We start from the raw sequence: 22,550 nt of genomic DNA on the forward strand, positions 1-22,550 counted from the left end.
AGATTCTCTATTGACAAAAGCAATGCAGCACTTACTTACTTATATTTAAGCCTGACATTTCTTGCCATTAACCAAAATTTTTAAATTCCTGAAAGCATTTTATGGTCTGTACTTGTTCAGAGAAAAAAGCAATGCCCTATTGCAGCTGCTTTGTGGCTGGATAAAATATTTGTGCCTGTTTCATAAAAATCCATGTTACTGAAGACAATGTTTTACACTCTGACCCTCCACAGGATCCTTATGTTTCCAGAGTTCACATTTCTATGGGATCACACAACATGAAGCCTTCCATTCTTCAACAGGATGGCTCTCCTCCATCGAGTACGTAAGTATGTTTTAAAGAGACTGCATTACCTCTAGATCATTTTACGTGTACCAGGAACCGGGTGGAGGAAAACTGATTTGGATTTTTAACCAGGTGGGATGAAGCAGCAGCATCCCATGGTGATACAGACTGTGAGTAACACGCTCTGTTCTTCAGATTTTTTTTTCAGGTACCATTAGGCACGTACATTACAAATAGTTCTAAGTTCAGTAGTACAGAGAATGCATCTTTTTGCCCACTTGGAGACTCTTGGACGAGTTTGAAACAGCAATATTTAATGCTTGTACAGAATGCCTGCAGGCAGTTACCAACTGAGTCCCCTCAAGTATTGGTCCTTCTCCCATGTGGCATTACAGAAGAGAAAAACCTCAAGAAACTATCAACATTTCTAACATCGAGGAGGATGGATATCAGAACTATTAGTTGATTTTCCTGTAGGTTATATTAGTAAAGACGTTCCTTGAGAGAGGACAGGAAGACAGTCTTACCAGGAAGATTTCTGGGCAGTCAGAAAACGTGAGGAGAAACTTGCAGTAGGATGGTTTGAGCAAGTTGGAGAAATGACCCCTTGCCCCTAGCCAGACACTTGCAGCACTGCTACACAACAAAGAATAACCCACGTACCACTTTTGGCCTGAAAGGAGGGTCCACCTCCCTCTTCTCCAGCGCTGTCCAGTTGATGGTTTTGAAGAAAGGATGGTCTCTGATATTCCCAGTGACCCCAAGGCGTCTTGTTGGATCCCTTTCAAACAGCTGCAAGAGAAGATAACCCAGTCAAGCCTTACCTCTGCTCAAAAGGTAGGTGGCACTGGAAGAATAATGGGTATATTGCTAAAGAACAGAAGTTGCTTACAGCAAACAGACCATTAGTAATTAATCTGTCCTGGCTTTCCGTTTGTAAAAGTAATTTGCTTGCTGATAAACAGCTTCTTTTAAAAGCCTAGATTGGTCCCTGCCTGGACAAATACAGTACCCTGACCCCCTCGCTGATCATCAGTCCTACCTTTTCTAATAGATCTTTTGATTCCTTGGTAATCCAGCGTGGGTAGTGAGGGGTGTCCACTCGGATTGACTCAAACAATTCATCTTCATCATCCCCATGGAAAGGGGATTGTCCAATAAGCATCTCATACAGCAGGACCCCAAACGACCACCAGTCCACAGAGAATGTGTACCGCAAACCTTGCAGGATCTTGTTCCACAGAAGAAGCGCAGAGGAAGAAACACAAGTAATTAGTAAAAGGCAGCAATATGTACCAAAAACCAGAAGAGGCATTTTAAGAGAGAATCTTTTAATAACTCGGATATTTAGGGGGAAAAAAAGATCCAGCTATTTGACAAATTGTTGAGACTGAGGCACATCTGTAGTTTAATCCTTGGCTGCTGTTTGTGGAAATGTGGACAGCTCAGGGGACAGGTCTTTGCTTTCACTCAAACATTTTCTCCCTTAACTTTAAATAACCATATACTTGGAAAACATCTCTAGTTTCTTTACGAGATGAAGGGAGAAGCAAGTAGCAATGAAAAGCAGATTACTACCAAACAGACTTTGACATAATTTATAGCTTTAACAGCTAACTTTCTTATTTGGACTACTTTGCAAATCAGATAAAGAAACAACTGTGAACAAGGCAATTTAACTTGGTGAGATTCCCCTTAGAAGCTGCTTTTGCTTTGGATTCTGGTTGTTTGCATGGGCACAAGTCTGTTCACCATCTGCAATGCACATAGATTCATTTTGCAGGAGCCCGTGTGTATGCTAGCTGTAAAGGCATAAGGGAAAACTAGCTGTTCAAAACCTGAACATTTTAACGTTTCAAAAACATGTTTTAAATTTGCAGCTATAGAGTATTTATAAGCCTCAAGTACCTTCTACTGAGAACCCAGATTTAATGCTTTTTTCTGTGCTAATTAGACTTTCATGTTTCTGAACTATTAGTCTACAAAGGGATGATTTAATCACAATGGCCATTCTAACATCGGTGTATTAAATCCATCTCAGCAGTACGTGGCAGTGACATACTGACCTCAGGAGCAATGTAGTCTGGGGTCCCGCAGAAAGTGCTTGCCTTGTTTTCGCCAACAACATTTTCTTTGCACATTCCAAAATCAGCTATTTTGATGTGGCCTTCTTTATCAAGCATCACATTGTCCAGTTTTAGGTCTCTGCAAAAAGCGTTTAAAAAAAAAAAGTTGTGTTTTAAGGACAAGTGAGTCACTTTTGCACTCACATGCATGCAGTTTCTTCACTGATAAACACCTACCCTACATCACACAAAGAGGCTTTTCAAGAAAATAATCATCCACCAACACAATACATACAAAATAGTATTTTTGTACTTTGAAGGTGGTAGGGAGAAGGGAAGAATTTCTCTTGCCAGAGTAAATAAGAGGCTGAGGTGTGTATATATAGTGTGTGATCTTATAATCCTCAACACTTGCTTTCAGATGCAAAAGCATACCCAGTGCTTCTGTTGCTTCTGGAAGGAGGCATGAGTTAGTTAATGCCCCACCAGCTGACATAGTGCTACACCAACTCTGTAGCTCAAAAGAAGGATTGTTGGATTCTTAGAGTGTTTGGCAGGAGCACAAATGCTTGAGGCCTGCCCAATTTTTAACATTACCTGTTACTTGTTCCTAGTTACAGCACGAGGGGGTTCATGTGTTGTGGCCATGGTCTGTGAAGTGTCCCATTCATGTCTTTTTTTCAGAATAACACTATTCAATCAAGTAAGAAAGAGCTTTTTAACAGCACTTTCCAAAAGCTACATTCCCTCCCTTTGACTGTAGTGCATTTTTTGTCCATCTGGCTGCAAAAGCACATACCAAGGAGGGCAGGCTGTAGAGAAACTGAACAGCTCTTCTGCTTACCAAGACTTGAATAGAGCAGATAATTTTACATGAGAACAGGGCAGTCTTTTCTCCTTGGTAACTTAAGTAAGTTCCCAGTATCAGCTGCTTACACTGCTCAGAGGGTGACCAGCAGCTTGAACCAAGAATCCTTGATCTAATGCAATGCACCACAACTCCTTCCATGTTTGGACATCAGCTGCTGTTCACCTGAGTAAACCGAATGTATCTGAGATGGGGAAAACTCATTGTAACTTAGGGCACTGCAGTTACTTACCTAGCTACAGCAAGTTCTAAAATCTTTTGTATGGAGGTGCACTTACATGCCTACCTAGAACTGCTCCAGTCTGGTTCTGTGATTATACTAGTAAACATCCTGTATAGGACAGGGGGAAAAAAAAAAAGTACCTTTGGTTTTGCTGGTGTCTTGTTGGAAAATGGTACCGTTCCTCTGAAGATATTTCATACTATGAAATGTCTCTCCAGGAACATTCTAATTTAATGTAGGGAAATTTAACAGCAAGCCTAAAAATGCTCTAGAAAATCTGGGATGGATGGATTTCATGCTGATGACAACATATCCTGAAGGTTGATCCTTTCCTGTATAAAAACCTGCAGGAGGCAGTGGGAATATAGCTGGGTACATTAAGTACCTTCCTGGGTTGTGGCTGTCTTCTCCGAGAGGCAGACAGGCTTATAAGAATCCTTCTTCACCAAGGAGGATTCCTGTAATGTTCATCCTCATTACAAACACTTTTTTTACTAGTCTCTAACTTCAGAAAATGGCTTTAAAGGATGGATGCTCCAACAGATGCTTCCTGTTTCTATAAAGGGAGACGGACAATACAGATGTTTCACCTAAGGCCTCATGGAACTCGCTTTCAAGCACGCAGCCATTTTTCTTTGTACCTGTTTGTTACAAAGGTAAGAGCTACCCAAGCAAGTAGTCACCAAATGGTGCTCTGAAGCTGGGGGTGAGGTGAAAATGCTGGAGAAAGGAAATTGAGAGAAAAACTACATTAAAATAAACTTCTGATCTCTTGTAGCTTGTGTATTTACAGTAAGAAGCAGGATCTGGCCCCTGATGTTTCAACCTGTTGAGGCAGAAGCATCAAGAATTGTGGTTTCAACAGAAGGCAAAAGCAGACAACTTTCACCTCAGTGGTTTTCACAAGGCCGGTAGGAATTGATAGTCTCAAGGACCCTCTCCCTTGCCTCCAAACTAAATAGACTAATGATCTGAAGGCAGCCTTTAAAAATAACTGAAACAAACCTGCTTTTGTGTAACATAAATAACATTCCATCATTCTGGTTGCCAAGGAAAAGACACACAGATCTAGATTCATCTCAGGCATGTTAATGTCCTTGGAATAACATCAGATCTCTGACAGACAGCTTTTACTTGTTACATCAATCAGTAATTCAAAGATGCATGAAGTGCTAAGACAATTCACAGGTCCCACACTGGAGCTAGCTGGTACTCACCTATAAATAATGCCTTTGCTGTGAAGAAACTGTAGCCCACATAAGATTTCAGCTCCATAAAACCTGAAAAGACCAAAACATCTTTTAATCTGTCTTGCTCAGTTAAAACATAGTCAATGCAGCTGGCCAAAAGAGCTGCTGTAACCGTGTCTTCATGGACTGAGAAGTACTGTACGCTCCTTTAAATACGAATACACCTGTATTTATACAGCTGGATGCTGTAATCTGCAAGTTAATCCCTTCACCGCACATCTGTGTTATCTAATGCCAAACAGTAGAGGGGACAGCAGCTTGCCTTAATGCTTCATTCCACTTCCATTAGGGAACATTGTCCCTTTTCTACTCTTTTATAGTCTTTGTATGTATTGACAGAGAGACAGGCAGGTGCCTTAGAAAGGCAGCTACTGGGAGCTCAATACTGACAGGGTTGCTTTAGGAGGGACTGGGCATTAATGGCTAAGTTAGGAATGGACCTCACCGATCTCCTCCTGCACTTGCCCAGTTGCAGCAGACAGACTGAAAAGTAGCATTGCTTCAGGGGCATTGTCCTCAAAAAGGAGGTGATAACCCAGAGGATATGAAGGAAAATGCTAAAAGAATGCTTTTCTCTCCCTCCAGAAATGTGTTACAAGTTTTGTTTGTTTTGCTGTTTTTTTTTTTTTAAATTAAACAAAAAACTATTTCCACTTCTGTATAGCAGAATGAACATTGACCCAAGAACTTCAGAAATAGGTACAGAGGGTGCCAGGAGAGGCTGCCAGAAACACCAACGCTTGCTGAAACAGAGGTAAGCTGGAGGGGCTTAGTCCAGATTTCTGCTGGGGAGAGTGGGAATAGAGCTTGCCCTGACCCATAAGGGTACTGTCATGTCAGCTTAGCAATAATAGGAAATATTACAAGTTGTTGTTCCCCACCCCCCCCCCCCCCCCCACTGTTTTCCAATTTTTCCATCAAAATACTGTCCTAAAGGACACTGAAGCTGTACCTTTTGCTTTTCAGGCTCATATTGCGGTTTACCTATTACCCGTAGGTACCAGCATCCCTTAAAGTAAACCATCACACTGCTACGAAATTTAAAAAAACCTAACTCCACACTTCATTAAGTGAGCTGCTTCATCGTATCAAACCAGTGTCTAGAAATATTTTCAATCATCTGCCACCGAAACTTGAGTGAAAGACTGCAGGCAAGTGGTGCAGAACTAGAAGCAGTAAAACCACAGAGACTAAAATCGTTCATGGAGATAGGGACTGAAGGGTTGCGGACTTACGTTGCTCTGTAGAGATCAAAACGCCCCTTGTCTTGTATGTGGAACATCAGGTCTCCCCCGTTCAGGAACTCCATAACGAAGAACAGATGATCCTGTTTGCAAATAACCAGAAAATGGAAAAATTACTGGTGCTATTGCAACCGCAAATGAAATAGCGATGTGGCTACTGAGGACCAAGCAACCACTTTCCTCCTCTCCTGAAGTATTTCTCTATTTCATGCACCCCTAAAGGTGTATGTGGCCCCTACAGATTTGAGTAGCCTGGTCTTGTATTGTAAAGCTAAACAGCTGTGGATTTCTAGACTTAATAACAAATACACATTTAGATAGACTTACTGACTTCTATCTGTGACAGTCATCTTTTTTTCCCCCCTCACTGAGGAGAAAGCTAAGATCAAGGATTTAAATCAAACTGCCTCTTATTCCGGATTGCATAGATGTTTTTCTGATCTCATTTTGTTCTCATCAATTTATGTGGGGGTCATACTCATGTTTACTTTCCACAACGCCTGTGAACTACTGCACAGAGCACAAGAAAAGGAAATTTAATTCTTGCATCACCAAGTTACTTTCACTTGACTGCTGGTAGCAGCGTCCATTAAAAGGCTAAATCTGTTGTGGTGCTGTGGCCATTGGGCTTTTTCTTACCTTTGTCTGAAACGTGCAGTAAAGATGTGTGAGAAATGGGTTTTCCCATGCAAGCGCGAGGACCCGCTTTTCCACCATGGTACATTCCACATCATCATCAATTAGCACCACATCTTTTTTCAGAGCTTTGATAGCAAAGAATTCATTCTTCCCTTTCAGCTCAGCAAGCAGAACCTACAAAAAACAAAAAACGAGATTACAGCACATGTAGGAAAGACTGATGGTATCAGTAAGGGAAAGTCAAAGGTGTTTTATAGCAGGTGCCATGACAATTAAAAAGCATTTAAGCAGGAAAGATGAGTGAGATTGGGGAAGGTGAATTTGCCTGGGCATAGAGATGGGGAGATGGGGCTCAGGGACCACGTAACACAGGCACAGCAGCTTCCAGGGCAGTTCTTCTGTCTTTTGAGTGTATAAACAGAAGAGATGTAAAGCCTGTTCCTTTGTTAGAGCTGTAGTTTCATAGACGACAGTGGACAGAATCTGTGGTGGTCATGCTGCTCTCCCACATCTCTTCCCCCCAGCTACTGCACTGGAGCATTAGCAGACTGCTTCTATACAGAGTGCATGAACATAAAACATCCTTTTGCACTGTGGTGCAAAAAGGGCAATTCCTCTGCCTTGATACTAAATAACTGAAAAAAAAAAACGTTGTGCGTTAGGAATCCCTTTTGAGTTTAGACAAGATTCATGGAATGAATTTCTAGTGTCTTTGACAAAGATGGCTATATTCGATTCTGTTAAAAGATTATCTACCCAAGCAGCTGCAACAGTAAGACCTTTCTGGTTAATGGGAATAGCCCATCACATTGCAGAGGTGAAGCAAGGCAGTCACTTTGAGCTCTGTAAGTTGGTTACATACCTTTCCAAAACTTCCTTTGCCTAGTACTTTATGGAAGACAAAGCTGTCTATGTTGAATTTTCTCCTGCTTGCAATTCGTGATGCTGTCTTGGCTGTGCTTCCCTCCCAGAGTTTATCGTACTCGCTGTTATCTGCTAATTGAAACGCGGAGTTTAAAGTTCAATATATGCAGAAATACTGCATGGCTCAGATCTGCTGCTAAGAATTAAGTACTGACATGCTCTTTCAAAGCATCTGCTGCTGGAATACTGGTGAATCTAAACATAAGGGTCAACTCCTGTAGTTTATAACAAAGTTTAAATTATACAAGCATACTTGGTAGTGTTGGATTTGAATTGAATCTGTAATTGTTTCTAATGCTGGGTTTAAGCAATACTTAGACAAGCATTATAAAAATCAGAGGCCTTAACTTTCCCCTATGACTAAGATACAGAGCAGAATTTGGAGAAAAACATACTTCACAAGGACTGCTTATAAACAAATTATTTTTCTTCTGTTAACAGAACAGGCGAGTCCCTCAGCCAAAGTAGAGGGGCCATAGAAAGGTCTGATTTATGCCCAGTGCTGGCTAAGAAGCATGATCATACAGGTTAATCCTGATTATATATCCTAAAATTAATAACTGTAATTTTTTTGACCTCTGCTGCATAGATCTGCTGGGTCATAACAAGACACTGATGATGAGATGATACCCCATAAGCTGCCCAGCATCTGTGATAACCCAGGGAGGAATCACAGTGGCTGCACCCTGACTTTTAGTATTAAACCAAACCACTTTTGCAAGAGTTTGTTTTTTTTTCTCTGTTCTGGCAAACCAGAACAAGTATGATGATAAGTAAATATCAAAATAATTTTCTTACTGGGCATTTCAACAGAATTAGCTCAATGTATGGATGAATATATAAAATCCTGTACCACTCCAAAACCACCCATTATCTCTTACTGAGCCTGGTGATTTCAATTTGGTAAAAAGTTACTTCTACCCTTGCATATATTTTTGCATGAATTATCATAGGTTAGCAGTTATGAAAATAAGGCTTATACAACGCTAGAACTCTTTAGCAATAGTAAAAAAAAATACAAAACCTTGCTCCAAACCTGTAGAGATAGGACTCCAGGTACTACTTAAACTATTTATTTCAGCCATTCAATCTCAATTAGTATTTTGGCTACTTACATCCTAAAATAGATACCACTTCTCATTGGTTTCTAATGGTTTGTGAACAAACGAAGATAATTAACAATGTGCATGACACTTCAGTTACAGGAGGGAGGGAAGCGTGTTGTACGTGCGTGTCTTGTTAGCGAGGCATCTTCCAGTTCCATCATGGGGAACTGCGCTGCAGTGAGTAAAGCAAGCATTTTGCAAGAAGGTGGGTATGCTCATGGACTAAGAACTACAGGCCTTTGTCAAAAGTTATCTAAGGATTTTGTGCTGCCGGGAGAAAGCAAAAAGAAATATATGCTTGGGGTTTTTTTAACAGTGCTTATTAAAAAAAAAAAGTCTAACATAAGGCAAAAATGAATAATTACTTAAATTGTTAGTTTGTGTAGTCTGGTAGGTAAATGGCTAAATTAAAACACTGTAGCTTTTCTCACCTGTTGTGTCTCCTCCGGGACCTCTAGGTTTCTTATCAAAATCTTGATAAATACCAACACTTTCTACAGACCCAGATTCGGACCTTCGTGTAGATTTCTGAGGAGGAGCAGAATATTTGAAATTATATTTGCACTATTACTTTAGAAATACCTACAACAGTAGCTGTTAAATGTAACTTAATGGCAGTATGAACTTCTAACTGCTAGTACCCATCTTTTCTCAAAAAGTCTGGTTCGTAGACTATTTAGCCACATTCTTTACAGCTTCAGATCAGCCAATTGCTTTACTTCCTTCACTGCAAGAAAGTAAGTCATTGAAGTTCCTAAACTGTCTATGTCTATGTTGTTCGTTGCAAAATTCTTACAGGTATAATGGTTTGAATCCACAGTGGGAAGAATTTAAACTGTGGGAAAAATGTCCCCTTGGATATATGTTCATCTGAAACAAGAGATGGGAATCACTGTCATACAGGACATGCTGAAATCCTATCTGTGTGTGACATCATCTTTAGCACATGGAAACAAATTTTATATATGGAAGATCCAAAAGATCAAATTTTAGTAATGAAAAGATCAAGCTTTTCTGTGTTGTGAAAGAGCTGGCACAACAGCTCTCACTGTTTTCAAAGTAAATATCCTGTGAAAGCTTAGGAACACTCAGCTCAGAGGAAATACTGTTGGCTTTTGTGATATATTTTCCCGTTTTATTTCAGAGCTTGCATCTGAATCTTTATTTGAAAGTCAGAAGTCGACTATAAGAGACAGCAATGCTGCAGCAGGAGATGAACAATGTAAACTATGGGGCCAGTGTTATTTCCAGAGGAGTGTTCTGTGTATATAGCAGATTAATAAAAATTGAGGATATCTGGCATACTTCTCCTTATTTATTTAATTTTAGCATTCAAAGTGGAATTCTGAAGTTGAAGCATGGAAAAACAGACTTCAGCATTATGATACCACTGTTTAAACAATTAAACAGAAGGGGAGAGAATAACCTTGGCACCATAGAACAAAGTTGGATTTCGGGACACCACAGACCTTTTTAAAAATTCTTTGTTAGGTGGGATTTTTTTCCCCCTAATTTTGACTTTAGGCTATTAACATCTTTGTTAGTCTCTTTCTTTACAGGTCAAATTAAAGAGAAAGCTGTTTGCATTTCCTCTGTTCCAAACTCAGTTCCCCATAAAAGTGATATGGAAAAAATGAAGTAAAACCCCAAAAATGCTCTGAGAACAACTAATTACCTGACAAATGGCACTAAAGCATACCTGGCTAACTTGATTTAAAGCTTCGGCTAGCAACTTCTGGTTTATTCCACATAAGTTTGCCACCTTCTTCTGGCATTTATGATGCACATTCATCCCACATTCTAAAAGAAATGTAAGGATGGTTAGACGTGCATCAGGAAAATACTGTCCGACATTACAACAAAAAGGGCTGTTTCTCTGTGGAGTTCAGAAACCTTGCTATAAGACCAGATTGGGCATGGAGCTATCATTATTAATAAGACTGCAGTTTTAATCTTTAACTCAATGAGGGCTAAAAAAATTGTTCAAAAGGAAAAACAACTCCAATCATCATTACTTCAGTCTCAAAAGCTGTTACAATATAGATCTTCTTGCCTTTTTGTGGGAGAATTGTAAAAATGGTATTTACAGTAAACACTTTCAGTGTACTTTCAGGCGCTACCTTGAGTCAGACGCACCAAATTTCATTAGTCTGAAAGTAGTAATTTTGATTATACTCAAGATCACACCCCCGCAGCATGTTTTCTGACTCCATTAGAAGCTCACCTTGTCTGAGCTGTCACATCATCCAAGTGCTCATTTGTCCCTCTCTAGTAGGAAAGCTTTTCCAACCACACATGGATGAGATGAATCCCATTCCATGTAACGCACGTATACAAATGCACAGCGTGTAGCAATAGCTAATCTCTCGTGGGGGGGCGGAGGGGAAGAGACTACACTGGAAAAGCACAGAGAGGTCCCAGCTGCCCTCCCTCCTCCTCCCTACCTTCACATTTGAGTCCTTGTTTGACCAGCCCCCAGAGCAGGCTGCCGCAGTGGTCACAGAAGGTAGGGCTCATGTAGTTGTAAACCTTGAAGCGATGAGGCATGTCAATGTTGAAACGTTCCTTTTGAAACTGAGGACAGGGAGAGGGGTGAGGCGCTTTACCCAAAACAGGACCAGCTTCTTACAGAAAACAGCTTGGATATTGCAAAGCTAGAACAATTTTATCCTGAATGCCCCAGTCTTAACATCCCTCATCTAGCAGGGAAAGTATCTGCCCACCAAATACTACCCACCCCCTTGCAGGGCTTGTAACTACTTTTCTGGCTTTAAAGTTTCATCCACTACACGTTACATACAATCTTCAAGAGAAGACAGTACCTTGGGTTGTACAGCCAAGCACCTCCCAAATGGACTTGGCCGTTTCTATACAAGGTTTTGTTAATCCAGGAGTGTTTAATTACATAATTACACTCTAACTATATTGTTCCAGCTCTTACCATTGTGTCCCTGCTGTTGGCTGCAGTACCAGTACACCTCCCAATGATTTTATCAATACATTTCTTATGAATAGCAGCATTGCATTCTTCAAGACATGCGCAAGAAAAAAAAGGATTCCTTCAGATAATAAATACATGGGATGAGGTGTTCGCATTTCATAGCATAATGTGAAAAACAATCATTTTCAGCATACCTTCCTTTTCTATTAAGATGATGATCTTTTTTAAGCTGATTCCCCCCACTTTCTTTTATTGTAGCCTCTATTTCTAAACTAAATTTGCCTCCATAGGCAATGCCACCAGCACTTGATAACAGAAGGACAGTATTACACTTTTGAGTTTTAGCCTTTGATATCTCCCCTACTCTTTGGAGTAATGCACAGAGATCTATGCTAAGTCAAAAGTGCTTTTCAATTCAACCCCTCAATAGTTGTAATTTATTTTACAAAAGGTTTCACAGAAACTGCTGTCATAAATGTGTGCAACTTTTCACCAGCGTTACACACTTACGAGAAGAATAGCTAAGTCTAAATCTTATTACTAAAAACTCAGGTGGGAATAATTAGCCTTAGGTTATTGTGCAAAACTGCTGTTTAACATCTACTACTACCCATGGCGATGATGCACTGTGCCATGCATATTTACAGAAGATTTTTCAACAGTAACTATTAGATCTACAGATTCATGTGGAAAATAGTACAAGAAAAAGGTAAAATCAACTTACGCCTACATTTGTATCCCTGCTTGTTGAGCCCCCTGAAAAAACAAATGATAAAGAAGGAAATAAAAACCATACGTTTGCTGGAATAAAAGGTAGGGGTTTTTTATTTTTACCATGTCAACCAATCAGTCCTTCATCTATGGAAATATTTGTTCCAATTAATAAACTGGTCTAAATTTTGCTATTCAGAATCCTCTGTCTTAGGAAAGCAAGGTGTAGAAGGTAAGGTAGTGTGTTTTGATAGACCAGCAAATTAGGAGGGAAACGCAGAAAAGACAAAGTTTCAATCACATGGGAAGGCCTCCCAGTCTGACTTACTACAAAAACAGCCTTACTATGGAGGGGATGCTGCTTCCTGCTCTCTATGGGTCTTTGCAGTCAGCCACTTCGCATCTCAAAGTCTGAGCGTTATTTTCTCAGATCCACCCATCGCACTCTCTTGTGAAAGAGCCTGCTGTTGATCACAGGCCAGATCTCACTTGATGCTGATGGAATTTTTGCCAATTATTTCAGTGGCAAAAATGTTCAAGTTCTACTTTCCAATGTGAAGGAGACCTCTATAGTTCTTAGGTATAACAATTCTCTTAGTAAATATATAATTCCATTTCCCAACACATACGAATTTACATGTCATGTTTTGTCTCAATATACCTGAAGCGAATTTTGCAGTTATTTGGCCCTTGGGGGTGGGGGAACCTTAGTGTTTCCTTCTTACCATACAAAGTCTTTGCAGACAGAGCAAAAGGTAGGTTGTCCAAAGAAGGTAGCAATAAATTCATGATTTTTGATGTAGTGGATTTTGGCTTGCTTGATAGCTCCTCTCCTGTTCATAGTTACCGTCCCCTCCTCTTCCCGCATTGGCTGTTTGCAGTCTAAGGGGAGACAAGATGACACACTTTTAATATTTTAAGATATTACAACTATTAATATTTGCTTCTCCAAAAAGTTCAGTTTGTTTTTCTGTTTCAGACTTGTGTTTCTCTTTATTTTACACCCGCATTCTGCAGACTTTCTATTCCGACAAGGGTGGAACACAAGCCCACACTGCTTCCTAAGGTGTCTCCGCATCCTTGTTTGCAAGCACTTCCCTCTCCTGCTCATTCAGAAGCAGCCTTGAGCAAACGAGCCGAGAGGAAGAAGCAGGAATGGAGTACAGTCTTGCTACAGAAGTGACAACCACAGTTGTTTCTTGAAAAAATATAAGCTCCTGTACGTTATGTGATTTATGTGCAAGAGAAATAAATGTTTTACTGGAAGCATGAGGTCTTCTCCTTCAGCAGAAGCCTATTCATGCTGCTGCTCCGCATGCCCTCCTGAACCCGGACTACAGCAGAAATGCAGGTGAAGTGCTGCAGGACCTCCTGCGTCACCACCGGACCATACTACTGTAAAACGTGTTTCTTCCAGCCTCCGGGATCATTAAGCCGTGAGGACAAATGAGATTTTCAGTTAGACATTTCCATTATCCTATCTCATGCTGTATCTGTCAACATGTCTCAGTCTCATTCTTCTCCCCTCCTAGCCCCAGTGGGGTTAGATGTAGTACTATATAATACTATAGTAGTAATAGTACATACTATAGTATATACTGTAGCATCTAATACTATATTACATAGAAATTACATATAGTATTAACCAAGAAATAAAACAACATAAAAATTCTCAGGCTCTGAGTCCAACTGACTCATACAGGTCCTTCATTACAAGTTATAGTTATTTCCACCCATTTCCAAGGAAGCTTCCGAGTTTCTCTTACAAAAGAGTATTTTGTGTCTCAATTTTTCAGCCACAACTCAGACTATATAGTCTTACTTACACCTTTTGAAAATAATAGGAGTTTGTAACAGAGGTAACCCCACAAAGGTGTATCAAGAGAGATTGGGTAACTTGTAATTTAACCCTAGGACACGTTTCTGGTCAATAGAGAGGAGCTGTTGAGGGACAATCCCATCCAGCATGGAAAGATAAAGGCTTGAATCGGCAACAGGGAGCGGATCAACTGCTAACCGCATTAGCTCTGGCCAGCAGCTTGTGGGTACCGTGGGTACCGGTCTGGAAGAAACACAGACATGGTTCACAGGTTGAAAGTGCTGCAAAGTCTAGGGTAAGAGGAGATTGCCATTTGCAGGGTGGGAGTTTCCACAACAATAGAGCACGGAAAAAGCCATAAGAGCATTTTTCCATTGTCAATACAACTGGTTTTTATTTGCTCCATTACATTGCTGCCTTTTATCAATATAAGCGGGAGCTTTGCTTTTTATACCGACAGGAACAGATTTGTTTCCTTTGCCAAGTCACAATAACTGCAATGCCTGAGCACACCACAAAGTTACCCAGGAGCCCTCTTCTTGTTGCTGGCTGTACTTAGTTTTTGTCATTTTATTAGCTCGTTGCCACCACTGCTATTCCAACAAACTGCTGAACCTGGAATACGATCTATCATTCGATACCATTTTGAGTGTCCTGAACTAATTTATCAGTCACAGCCAACAGCAGCCAGACTGCAGCAGCATGTACTGTCTTAGAAAAGAAAGGACAATGTCAGCTCAGAGATTAAGGAAAGATTAAGCATATTAGTGAAAAGAAAGATTGAAAAAGGTCCATGGGCTTTGCCACTACGTATTAATGCACTTTTCTGAGAAACTGGCCATCTGGTTCAGAGAAAAACCCATCCTGCCTTGCCCTGAAAAGAGCTCACAACATGCACTGTGACTCCCTGGCACTATGTATGCCACTGAGTTACCTCTTCCCCTCCAGGAACAGGATTAATTTCTGCTGTTCAAACAGGCTACTGAGTTCACCCAACAAAAACTTCCATCAGCTCCTGCACTTCAGCTTGTCCAAGTCTCCAAACAGTACTATCTCTTTGTTTAATCCCGCTGAGCAAATACACAGACCTCACCCACTGTTCCTCAAACGCTCCAGGGAAACCACACGCTGAAATGTGTGTGCAAGGAAAACAACGTTGTTGAGAGTCAGTAATACTTCACTTCATATTGTTTGCTGCATGAAAAGGATGTCTTCATAAGGGTGATTTAATCAGGAACAGCAACAAAGCAGAGAAAGGCGTGCTGCTTTATAGCACGTATTCTGAGGAGATAACCTGTGATGGAGCAGATTAAGGGACAAAAGCCTCCCCGAAGTCTGTAACACAAGCAAACCAAGTGTTTAGGATTCACCAGGTGAACAGGACACACCTTCTCCTCGTGCTGAAATACTTGTAGCAATTTAGTATTGCTGATACTGTGTGCAAAAGTCTCTGACAAACTTGATCAGGACATGGGAAACTGTGGTGTTTCCTCCCTGTCTGAACACTGGTATCAATAGAAATAGGTGAGACTAGCATCTATTTTTTGAGAGGGTAAATAATAAACTAATCACTTAGTTTGTACAAAGAAAGAAAAAAAAAAGAGAACCCCCCCCACTTTCCTGAAACATACTTTAACCCTGAAGAATCCTTGAGCACAGCAAGACTTCAAAATCTGCATGTGAGAGCACACAGTCTTCACAACCAGCTGCCTTATTAAATACCTTTGCCTAAACCAACCAATATATCAAAGTATAGCTGAAAACATTTTTGTATGCTTCAGAAGAAGCTGAGAGGTTTGGACAGCAGCTCTAAGTCAAGTGCTCCTTAAGCTGAGATGGCTCTGAAATGATTGTGTACTTCATTTCAATTTACTATGGGTATGTTTAACAAGTTATCTTTAATGTGTAAATTACCTTTAATGTGTATTGCTCCAGAAGTTTTAAGAAGTTCAGCCAATCACGGACACAACTGGGGAACAGGGGTTTTATTTCAAAGATGCAGCGAGAATTAACAATTGCAAGGAAGTCAATTCCCCAACAACTGTATGGATGCACGGTGGAGACTGGGGGGGGGCGGGGGGAGACGCACAAAGAGAAAACCTTTGCTTCCCCCTCCAAGCACGCCAGGATTTCCACAGATGAAATGCTTGTCCTGGGCCAGCACACAGTCAGAAACAGTAATGTACAAAACCGCTGAATCAGCAACTAGAATCCAGGTGACCTCTGTGGCCTGGAGCTGAAATTAATCATTTTGGACCCAGCACACACCATTAAACATAATCTATTTCCTCTATGGAGAGCAGCGGTTAATATTTATCACTGACACATTGTTCATGCATTTCAAGGTCCCTTCTCAAAACGTGCAGCTGATCTGACAAAAGCACCCAGAACTCCATGCTGTATATTCCTTAGGGAACCATTAAGCATGCCTGTGAATTGACAGTGTAGCTCTCCAGAAGTGCTGTAAACATACCATTGTATACACTATTTAATTGCAGTGCAGTGCCAGTCCTTCTGAGCATTTCACAGTCCCTACGGCCACCAACATAACACGCAACCCACAGTCTGGAAAGCATTTGCTGAAACAATATAGCTCGGACTCTGCTGAACTGTAATAAACCTCAAGGTGAGATGTCAAATTGTTTCAATTGAACCTCAAAAATTCAAGGACAAAAGAAAACAACCCCTCCAGGATAACCCTACTAGATTTTTTAAAAGAAAGAACAGAAAAAATATTTTCTATCTTCAGAGTTCATTTTAAACTTGCTCATTTCACGGTTCTGTTTGTGAACAGAGGAACAGTAACAGTGCTACTGGCAGAAACTGAGAACCAGGACTTCACTTCAAAATAGGGACAAGCAAAACATTTTCCGAGTTAACTGGAGGCTCAAGTTGAGATTTACCCGAAACTTTATAATAAATTACAAAACCTACTAACATTTCTGTTCAGTGTCCCCTTCTGCTGTTCTACTGCCTTGCACTGGGCTTTGTTTGAAAGTTAAGTGTGCCTTCAGGTCAAGAAAAATATTAATCTCACAGAGCAATCATTAAAAAGGAAAGCTTATTCCTCACAAAGGAGACTTTCCTGGTACGAACTGTCTCAGAGGAAAACGGCTGTTTAACTTGGTCCTGGAGAGGATTGCTTTACAGATAATCTGTACAAGAAAACCCCCACCAAACCATTTATAGAAATACAAGTTTCCCAAAAGTCTACATTTCTGTGACATGAGCTTGCCACGTTAAATCATTTTGGTTTTTGTGATCATCACAACGTTTCATTTACAGGGAGAGTATTGATTTTGCTATGTATTTTGCTTTTTTTTTTTTTAAAACCACCTCCTCCATTCTCACCACTTGTGGATATGACACTGCTGACACTGACGGAGCAATACCAATAATTTGCTGTTGTACAAGCCAATACTATTTGCTCTCAAAGCATATCTTACACACATAATCTCAAATTACCTCTCTCGGCCCCAAGCAGTTACACTACAAGCTTTAGCACGAGTGGTCAAAACCAGTGTTAGAAACTCTTAGTAGCACCTTTATGAAAAGGTATGCATACTACATGTAATAGCGTACGCATTTCTACTGTAAGAAAAATGACAATGTTATGCTCTGATCTGCGCAGAGCCTGGGACACCCGTGGGACATGGACTTCTTGCCTGCTCCGCTAAATAAATGAATGAAGTCCTGCCTCGGTCACCAAGCCAGCACCTACCACTGCTTCGACTGACCCTTAGCAGAGCATTGAGGTGGGACGGCTCTGCAGCCTCTTTTAGCATGTCTCTACTGAACTAGTCTTTCATAGGCATTAATGAAGTCAATGGTCTTTTAGAAAAGTGCTAAAACAAGACACCAGAGTTTTAACAAGCCCTGCCTTTCAATCCAGGAGAAAAAAAATCCCGTGTCCACACTACAGTCTTTGTAGCGCTCACACCATCTGCAGAGCTGCTGTGCTAACACACACTGTGCTCAGCTGTACAGAGTGCTTTAATTTCAGGAAGTGTTTTGGTTAACAGTTCTGCACAGATAGCTGGTATCTCATTCACTGTGGTAAAACAGGGAATAAACTGGAAAACAGGTTTTCTCTTTTTTCTTTTTTAAATTACAAAGGCACAGTAAACCCAACAGTTAAAAATAGAGCATCTAAGTCAAATTTTTTGTGAACATATAAACTATATCAAATTTTCTCTGCTCTACACAACACGTTAGCTACCTTACCAACCAAATCCACTGCCAACTTTGTGTTTATGAAATTACTACATCTGCAAATGTTTGATTTTCTTAAAGAAAATTAAGCCGGAAAATTTTTTCATTAAATTCACGCAATCACACTTCCAGATGCAGATTAAAGCAGATGCTAGGTGCCACTGAATAACTATCACATCTGCCAAATTTCTAGAAATAGCATTTTCTCAGTTAAATGATTAAATCATACCACCATCCCCATTTACAATTATAAGGCCCAGTTCAGGCTCTTCAGCCCTCATCATTATTATTTACCAATAATGTGACAATCTTTCCCCAATACACGGCATCCATAGAGAAACTTGCTTCAAATCTTAATTTAGACCCATACCATATGCAGACTGTGATAGCAAATCTGTTATTCACCCTATTATTTTTCACAGATGCCTCGGGGAAAAAAAAAAAATCTCCTGCTCCCCCAACGCTCATCTCAACACACAGAGAGAAAAACATTCAAAGTACATGCAGCTCTCTGGGTCACGTTCCTCTCCCAGAAGTCAGATACTTGAGATATCAAAAGTTCACATGCAAATTACTCACCTTCCAAAACATCTAATAGCATTTTAAGGAAAGAATTCACTAACCCTTTCTCCAGGAAGCTGAAGCCAGCGAAACAGCAATTCAGAATTCAAAACCAAGACACAAACATACTTCCAAAGCCTCCAAAGCTGCTAACACCGCACAAGACGCCCAGCAGCACAGCAAGCCACCTCTGTGATCCTGGGTTTTCTTACTCGATAAGGTCATTAACTACATTTGAATAAACAAGATCAAGCAAAGCATTAAATGTATTGCAACTCCCACCTATTAAAACTAAAGCTGCTTTGCAGAATTATAACCTAGTTTCAATACTACAGCGAGAGAAGGAGGGGCAGAAAGCAAACAATAATCTGAAATGAAAATGGGGGTGAACACCCTGTTCTCATGTTTCACACATCAGAAGAAAAACTTCTGATTTCCAGCACAAACTTATTTTCAAATCACAGGACAGAAGACAAAAAAGGTCTTTGACAGCTCTAAGCCAGGGCTCTGCAATCCCCGTTTTACAGGGTCTAGAAAGAAAAAACCCTGTAAGACTGGGAAGACTTTTCATATGTAGCCCTAAATGAACTGCCCAGGCCCCAATCTGCAAAAAGAATATACAAATGAAATGTCTCAGTGTAACCTACCATGGAACAAATTTTAATATCAGTTTATTCCATGAAAATTTTTCTCTGATAATGGAGCAGTAACAGGCTTACTTCTCAATACTGCTGCCTACCAATAAAGCAGGGAAAAGCAGTTTTCTCTAAAGACGGCAGAATGTTTGCCGCTTAGAAAGAAGGGTTGAAAGACAACAGCTTTAGCTTGCAAAACAAGCCAACGAAAGAATTAGTCACTCTTGCAAAGCGCTCGGAGATTTTCAAACAAAAGGTAGCACCTATAACTCAAAGATACTAATGGTAGCAATAACTTCAAATAAACTAGGGAACAACAGAAATACCAGTTTCAGAACAAGCCTTTTTCAGTATTTTAGAAACAGAGCTACCATACAGGTCTGTATGGAAAGTCACGTCAGAGAGAAAACAAAATGGTATGTGCATAGGAAGGAATGCGAACTGTCTCTGAGCTTTCAACTATTAACTAAGGGGTTTAGCAACATGAAGAATGGAAGTTAATACAAACATCCTTGTAATGCACTAACAAACTGCTCTAACACTGGTAACTGCTAGTTTAACTAGAGAAAACACTTAGAGCAGTGCAATGATGAGCCAAAAATCATTCAATGTTTGCCTTTTTAGCAATATACGGACAGTGATGTCAGGGAGGTCTGTAATTTTGAGGAGGATTAGTATGCTAAAATGTTTTGATGTTTGATGTGAACACTGCAAATATCAGATTGAGTGACTTTCCTTCACAAAATGTAGATATATAAATGTCTTGAAAGGCAGTTTCCACTGCCTCTGAGGTTTGGTTACCAAAAAGGTATCCGTGAGTAATATTCTATAAAGCAGAAGGTAAATTGGAAGTTGTTGCAAAGTAGAAGGTCTAACGAGCATTAACACCCGAATCTTAACTTGCCAGTTAAAGTATGATTGCATGACTTAATGATCTGTTTGGTATCTGGGCTTCATCCACTACCATCTGCAATCCTTAATAAAGGCAATGAAAAGAACTGCAAGGACATTGTATGTATTTTTAAACTATTCTGATCAATAACTAAGTACAATTACTTTAGTAATTAGAGCACACAAGTATATTACCTTCTTACTAACAGCTAATAGCAAATTATGGAAGGTTTTCACTTACGTCATCCCTACTGTTCCTCACGTCTGTGTGGAGAGGAGGAAATATGCTTCAGCCTCATCAAATAAGCAACTAAGAATACTGAAGTTGGTTTTGTACAGTTTTGATTGAGAAACTTTTAAGTTTCCTGGACAAATGGATTTCTGTGTGTCTCATTGAATAGATTTTCATAATAACACTGCCCCGTGAAACTTTCTTGCACAGGAAAGCCATGATGAAGACTAAGACGAAGGTTTTCTAATATAATGGCTCACAACAGTTTGAACGCAAACCAGAATATTACTGGTGCATAAACAGAGAGCTTTGACCTTCAGAGAAACACTTTTACTTACAGGCTCTTCAGAGTCGCACAATTTTTTTGAAATTTTTCTTTAAAGACTTAACTTTTCATAAAGGAGACCAAAATAACGAGCGTATAGGCTGTTTTTTTTGCCGTTGCAAAGATAAAATGTCAACTTTGAAATGTCACACACTGCATATCGCACTCTATCTTTAGTAGCTTTTCTAGTAACTGCTACACAGATTGCACATATGGTACAAAAATGTACGGTACCTTCACAATTAACTTGTTCTATGAGAGCAGAATTATGTTCCCTGTATATATCTGGGGGAAAAAACCAACCAACCAATGCTTTAAAACTTACTGCTTACTCTTTCCACTTACTATTTACAAACACATATCAAACCATGTAAGACCAATAGGCTAATATGGCAGAGCAGTTCAATTCTCAAGAAATAATGGTTTCGTGACTTCTAGTACGGGAAGGTTTTAACCACTAGCTAAGCAAGTTGTGAGGTTTACATAATTTCCTTTAGGAAAGAATTCCACAGATAAACAAATCCCTGCCAAAATATTTGTTTTTATTACTGTACTTAAAGCTTCCCCTCTCGTAATGAACTATTTTCTCTTACCTCCTAGCTTCTTCTCCAACTAGTGTGTGTAGATTTCCGACATACACAGATTGTTCACTTTTTCAACTACTACAGCAGAACATTAACTAGATTTACATTTTAACACTTAACCATTCACTCGTTGCTACAATCAGTTTCCATGATTAGTGAATAAGACATCTGAATCCTGGGAAACTCAGACCCAGTTCCCCAATCCACAAAAAAGTTTCCCACATAAGCTAGAGCAAGAGATTTAACTTCTTTATACCTAAAAAGGAACTGATAACGTCTTTTCTACCACATCAAAACATGAGGACAGACATATTAAAGGCCCAAAAGTGGCTAAATGCAACAGCAATACAGGGCACAAAGGCATTCAGAAATTAACAAATGCAGCCATGACTCCACATAACAAAAAAGCCCTACAAAACAAATTAATAAAATCAGAAAATTCTACTCAGTACACCAGGTGATTTTTTTTTTTTGTGAGCCACGTCCTGTGTTCCACAAAAGGAATGTGAAAACAAGTTTTATTTTTATGTAACTGACTGAAAATAAACAGTTGACATTACCTGCATCTTCCAAAAAATACTGCACAGCCATCAGCACCTTCCCCTGAGGTTGCAGGTCAAGCTATGGAAAGAAAGATACCAACAGTGAAGTATGTGGTTGACTGAAACTCTCAGGAATTTGAACAGCTCTTTCTAGGGAATGAAAGTATACTATTCAGTAACTATTGGATTACAACCCTTTTCCGTATCTCACTGCTGCAGCTGACCTTTTATTCTATTGCTTTGACTAGTGTGCTGCATTGCTTTGATGTCTACCCAAAAGTTCAGCGCAGTCAAAGTTCACGCTGTTTTTGCATGTCCCTTGCCTGTTTCTGCGAAGAGGTTTGTTGGCTTCTGTTCTTACTATTAGTAAAGTCAATCTGCACAGGAACCCAGTTTTAAAAGAAAAAGTCTATACAATCCTTCATATGTTTATTGAGAGTACAAATCATAGAGATATCAAATACTGTTGCCTGTAATCAGAAAAACAGTGG

General features: G+C 39.9%; 1 protein-coding gene across 1 annotated transcript in view; it reads right to left on the minus strand.

Moving 5' to 3' along the window:
- PRKCD (protein kinase C delta) overlaps positions 1–22,550 on the minus strand; it is a 29,797-nt gene that overhangs the window by 599 nt on the left and 6,648 nt on the right. Inside the window, exons 3-16 of the mRNA XM_009818125.2 lie at positions 22,078–22,138; positions 12,984–13,140; positions 12,272–12,303; positions 11,548–11,633; positions 11,051–11,180; positions 10,306–10,406; positions 9,038–9,134; positions 7,439–7,569; positions 6,577–6,750; positions 5,929–6,020; positions 4,661–4,723; positions 2,353–2,491; positions 1,329–1,517; positions 950–1,078 (exon numbers count right to left, since the gene is read on the minus strand). Coding sequence (XP_009816427.1) covers positions 950–1,078; positions 1,329–1,517; positions 2,353–2,491; positions 4,661–4,723; positions 5,929–6,020; positions 6,577–6,750; positions 7,439–7,569; positions 9,038–9,134; positions 10,306–10,406; positions 11,051–11,180; positions 11,548–11,633; positions 12,272–12,303; positions 12,984–13,140; positions 22,078–22,138 — 1,581 coding nt within the window. The remainder of the gene's footprint in view (positions 1–949; positions 1,079–1,328; positions 1,518–2,352; positions 2,492–4,660; positions 4,724–5,928; positions 6,021–6,576; positions 6,751–7,438; positions 7,570–9,037; positions 9,135–10,305; positions 10,407–11,050; positions 11,181–11,547; positions 11,634–12,271; positions 12,304–12,983; positions 13,141–22,077; positions 22,139–22,550) is intronic.

The sequence above is a fragment of the Gavia stellata genome, chromosome 12, assembly GCF_030936135.1.
Source record: "Gavia stellata isolate bGavSte3 chromosome 12, bGavSte3.hap2, whole genome shotgun sequence".
Lineage (NCBI taxonomy): Eukaryota > Metazoa > Chordata > Aves > Gaviiformes > Gaviidae > Gavia > Gavia stellata.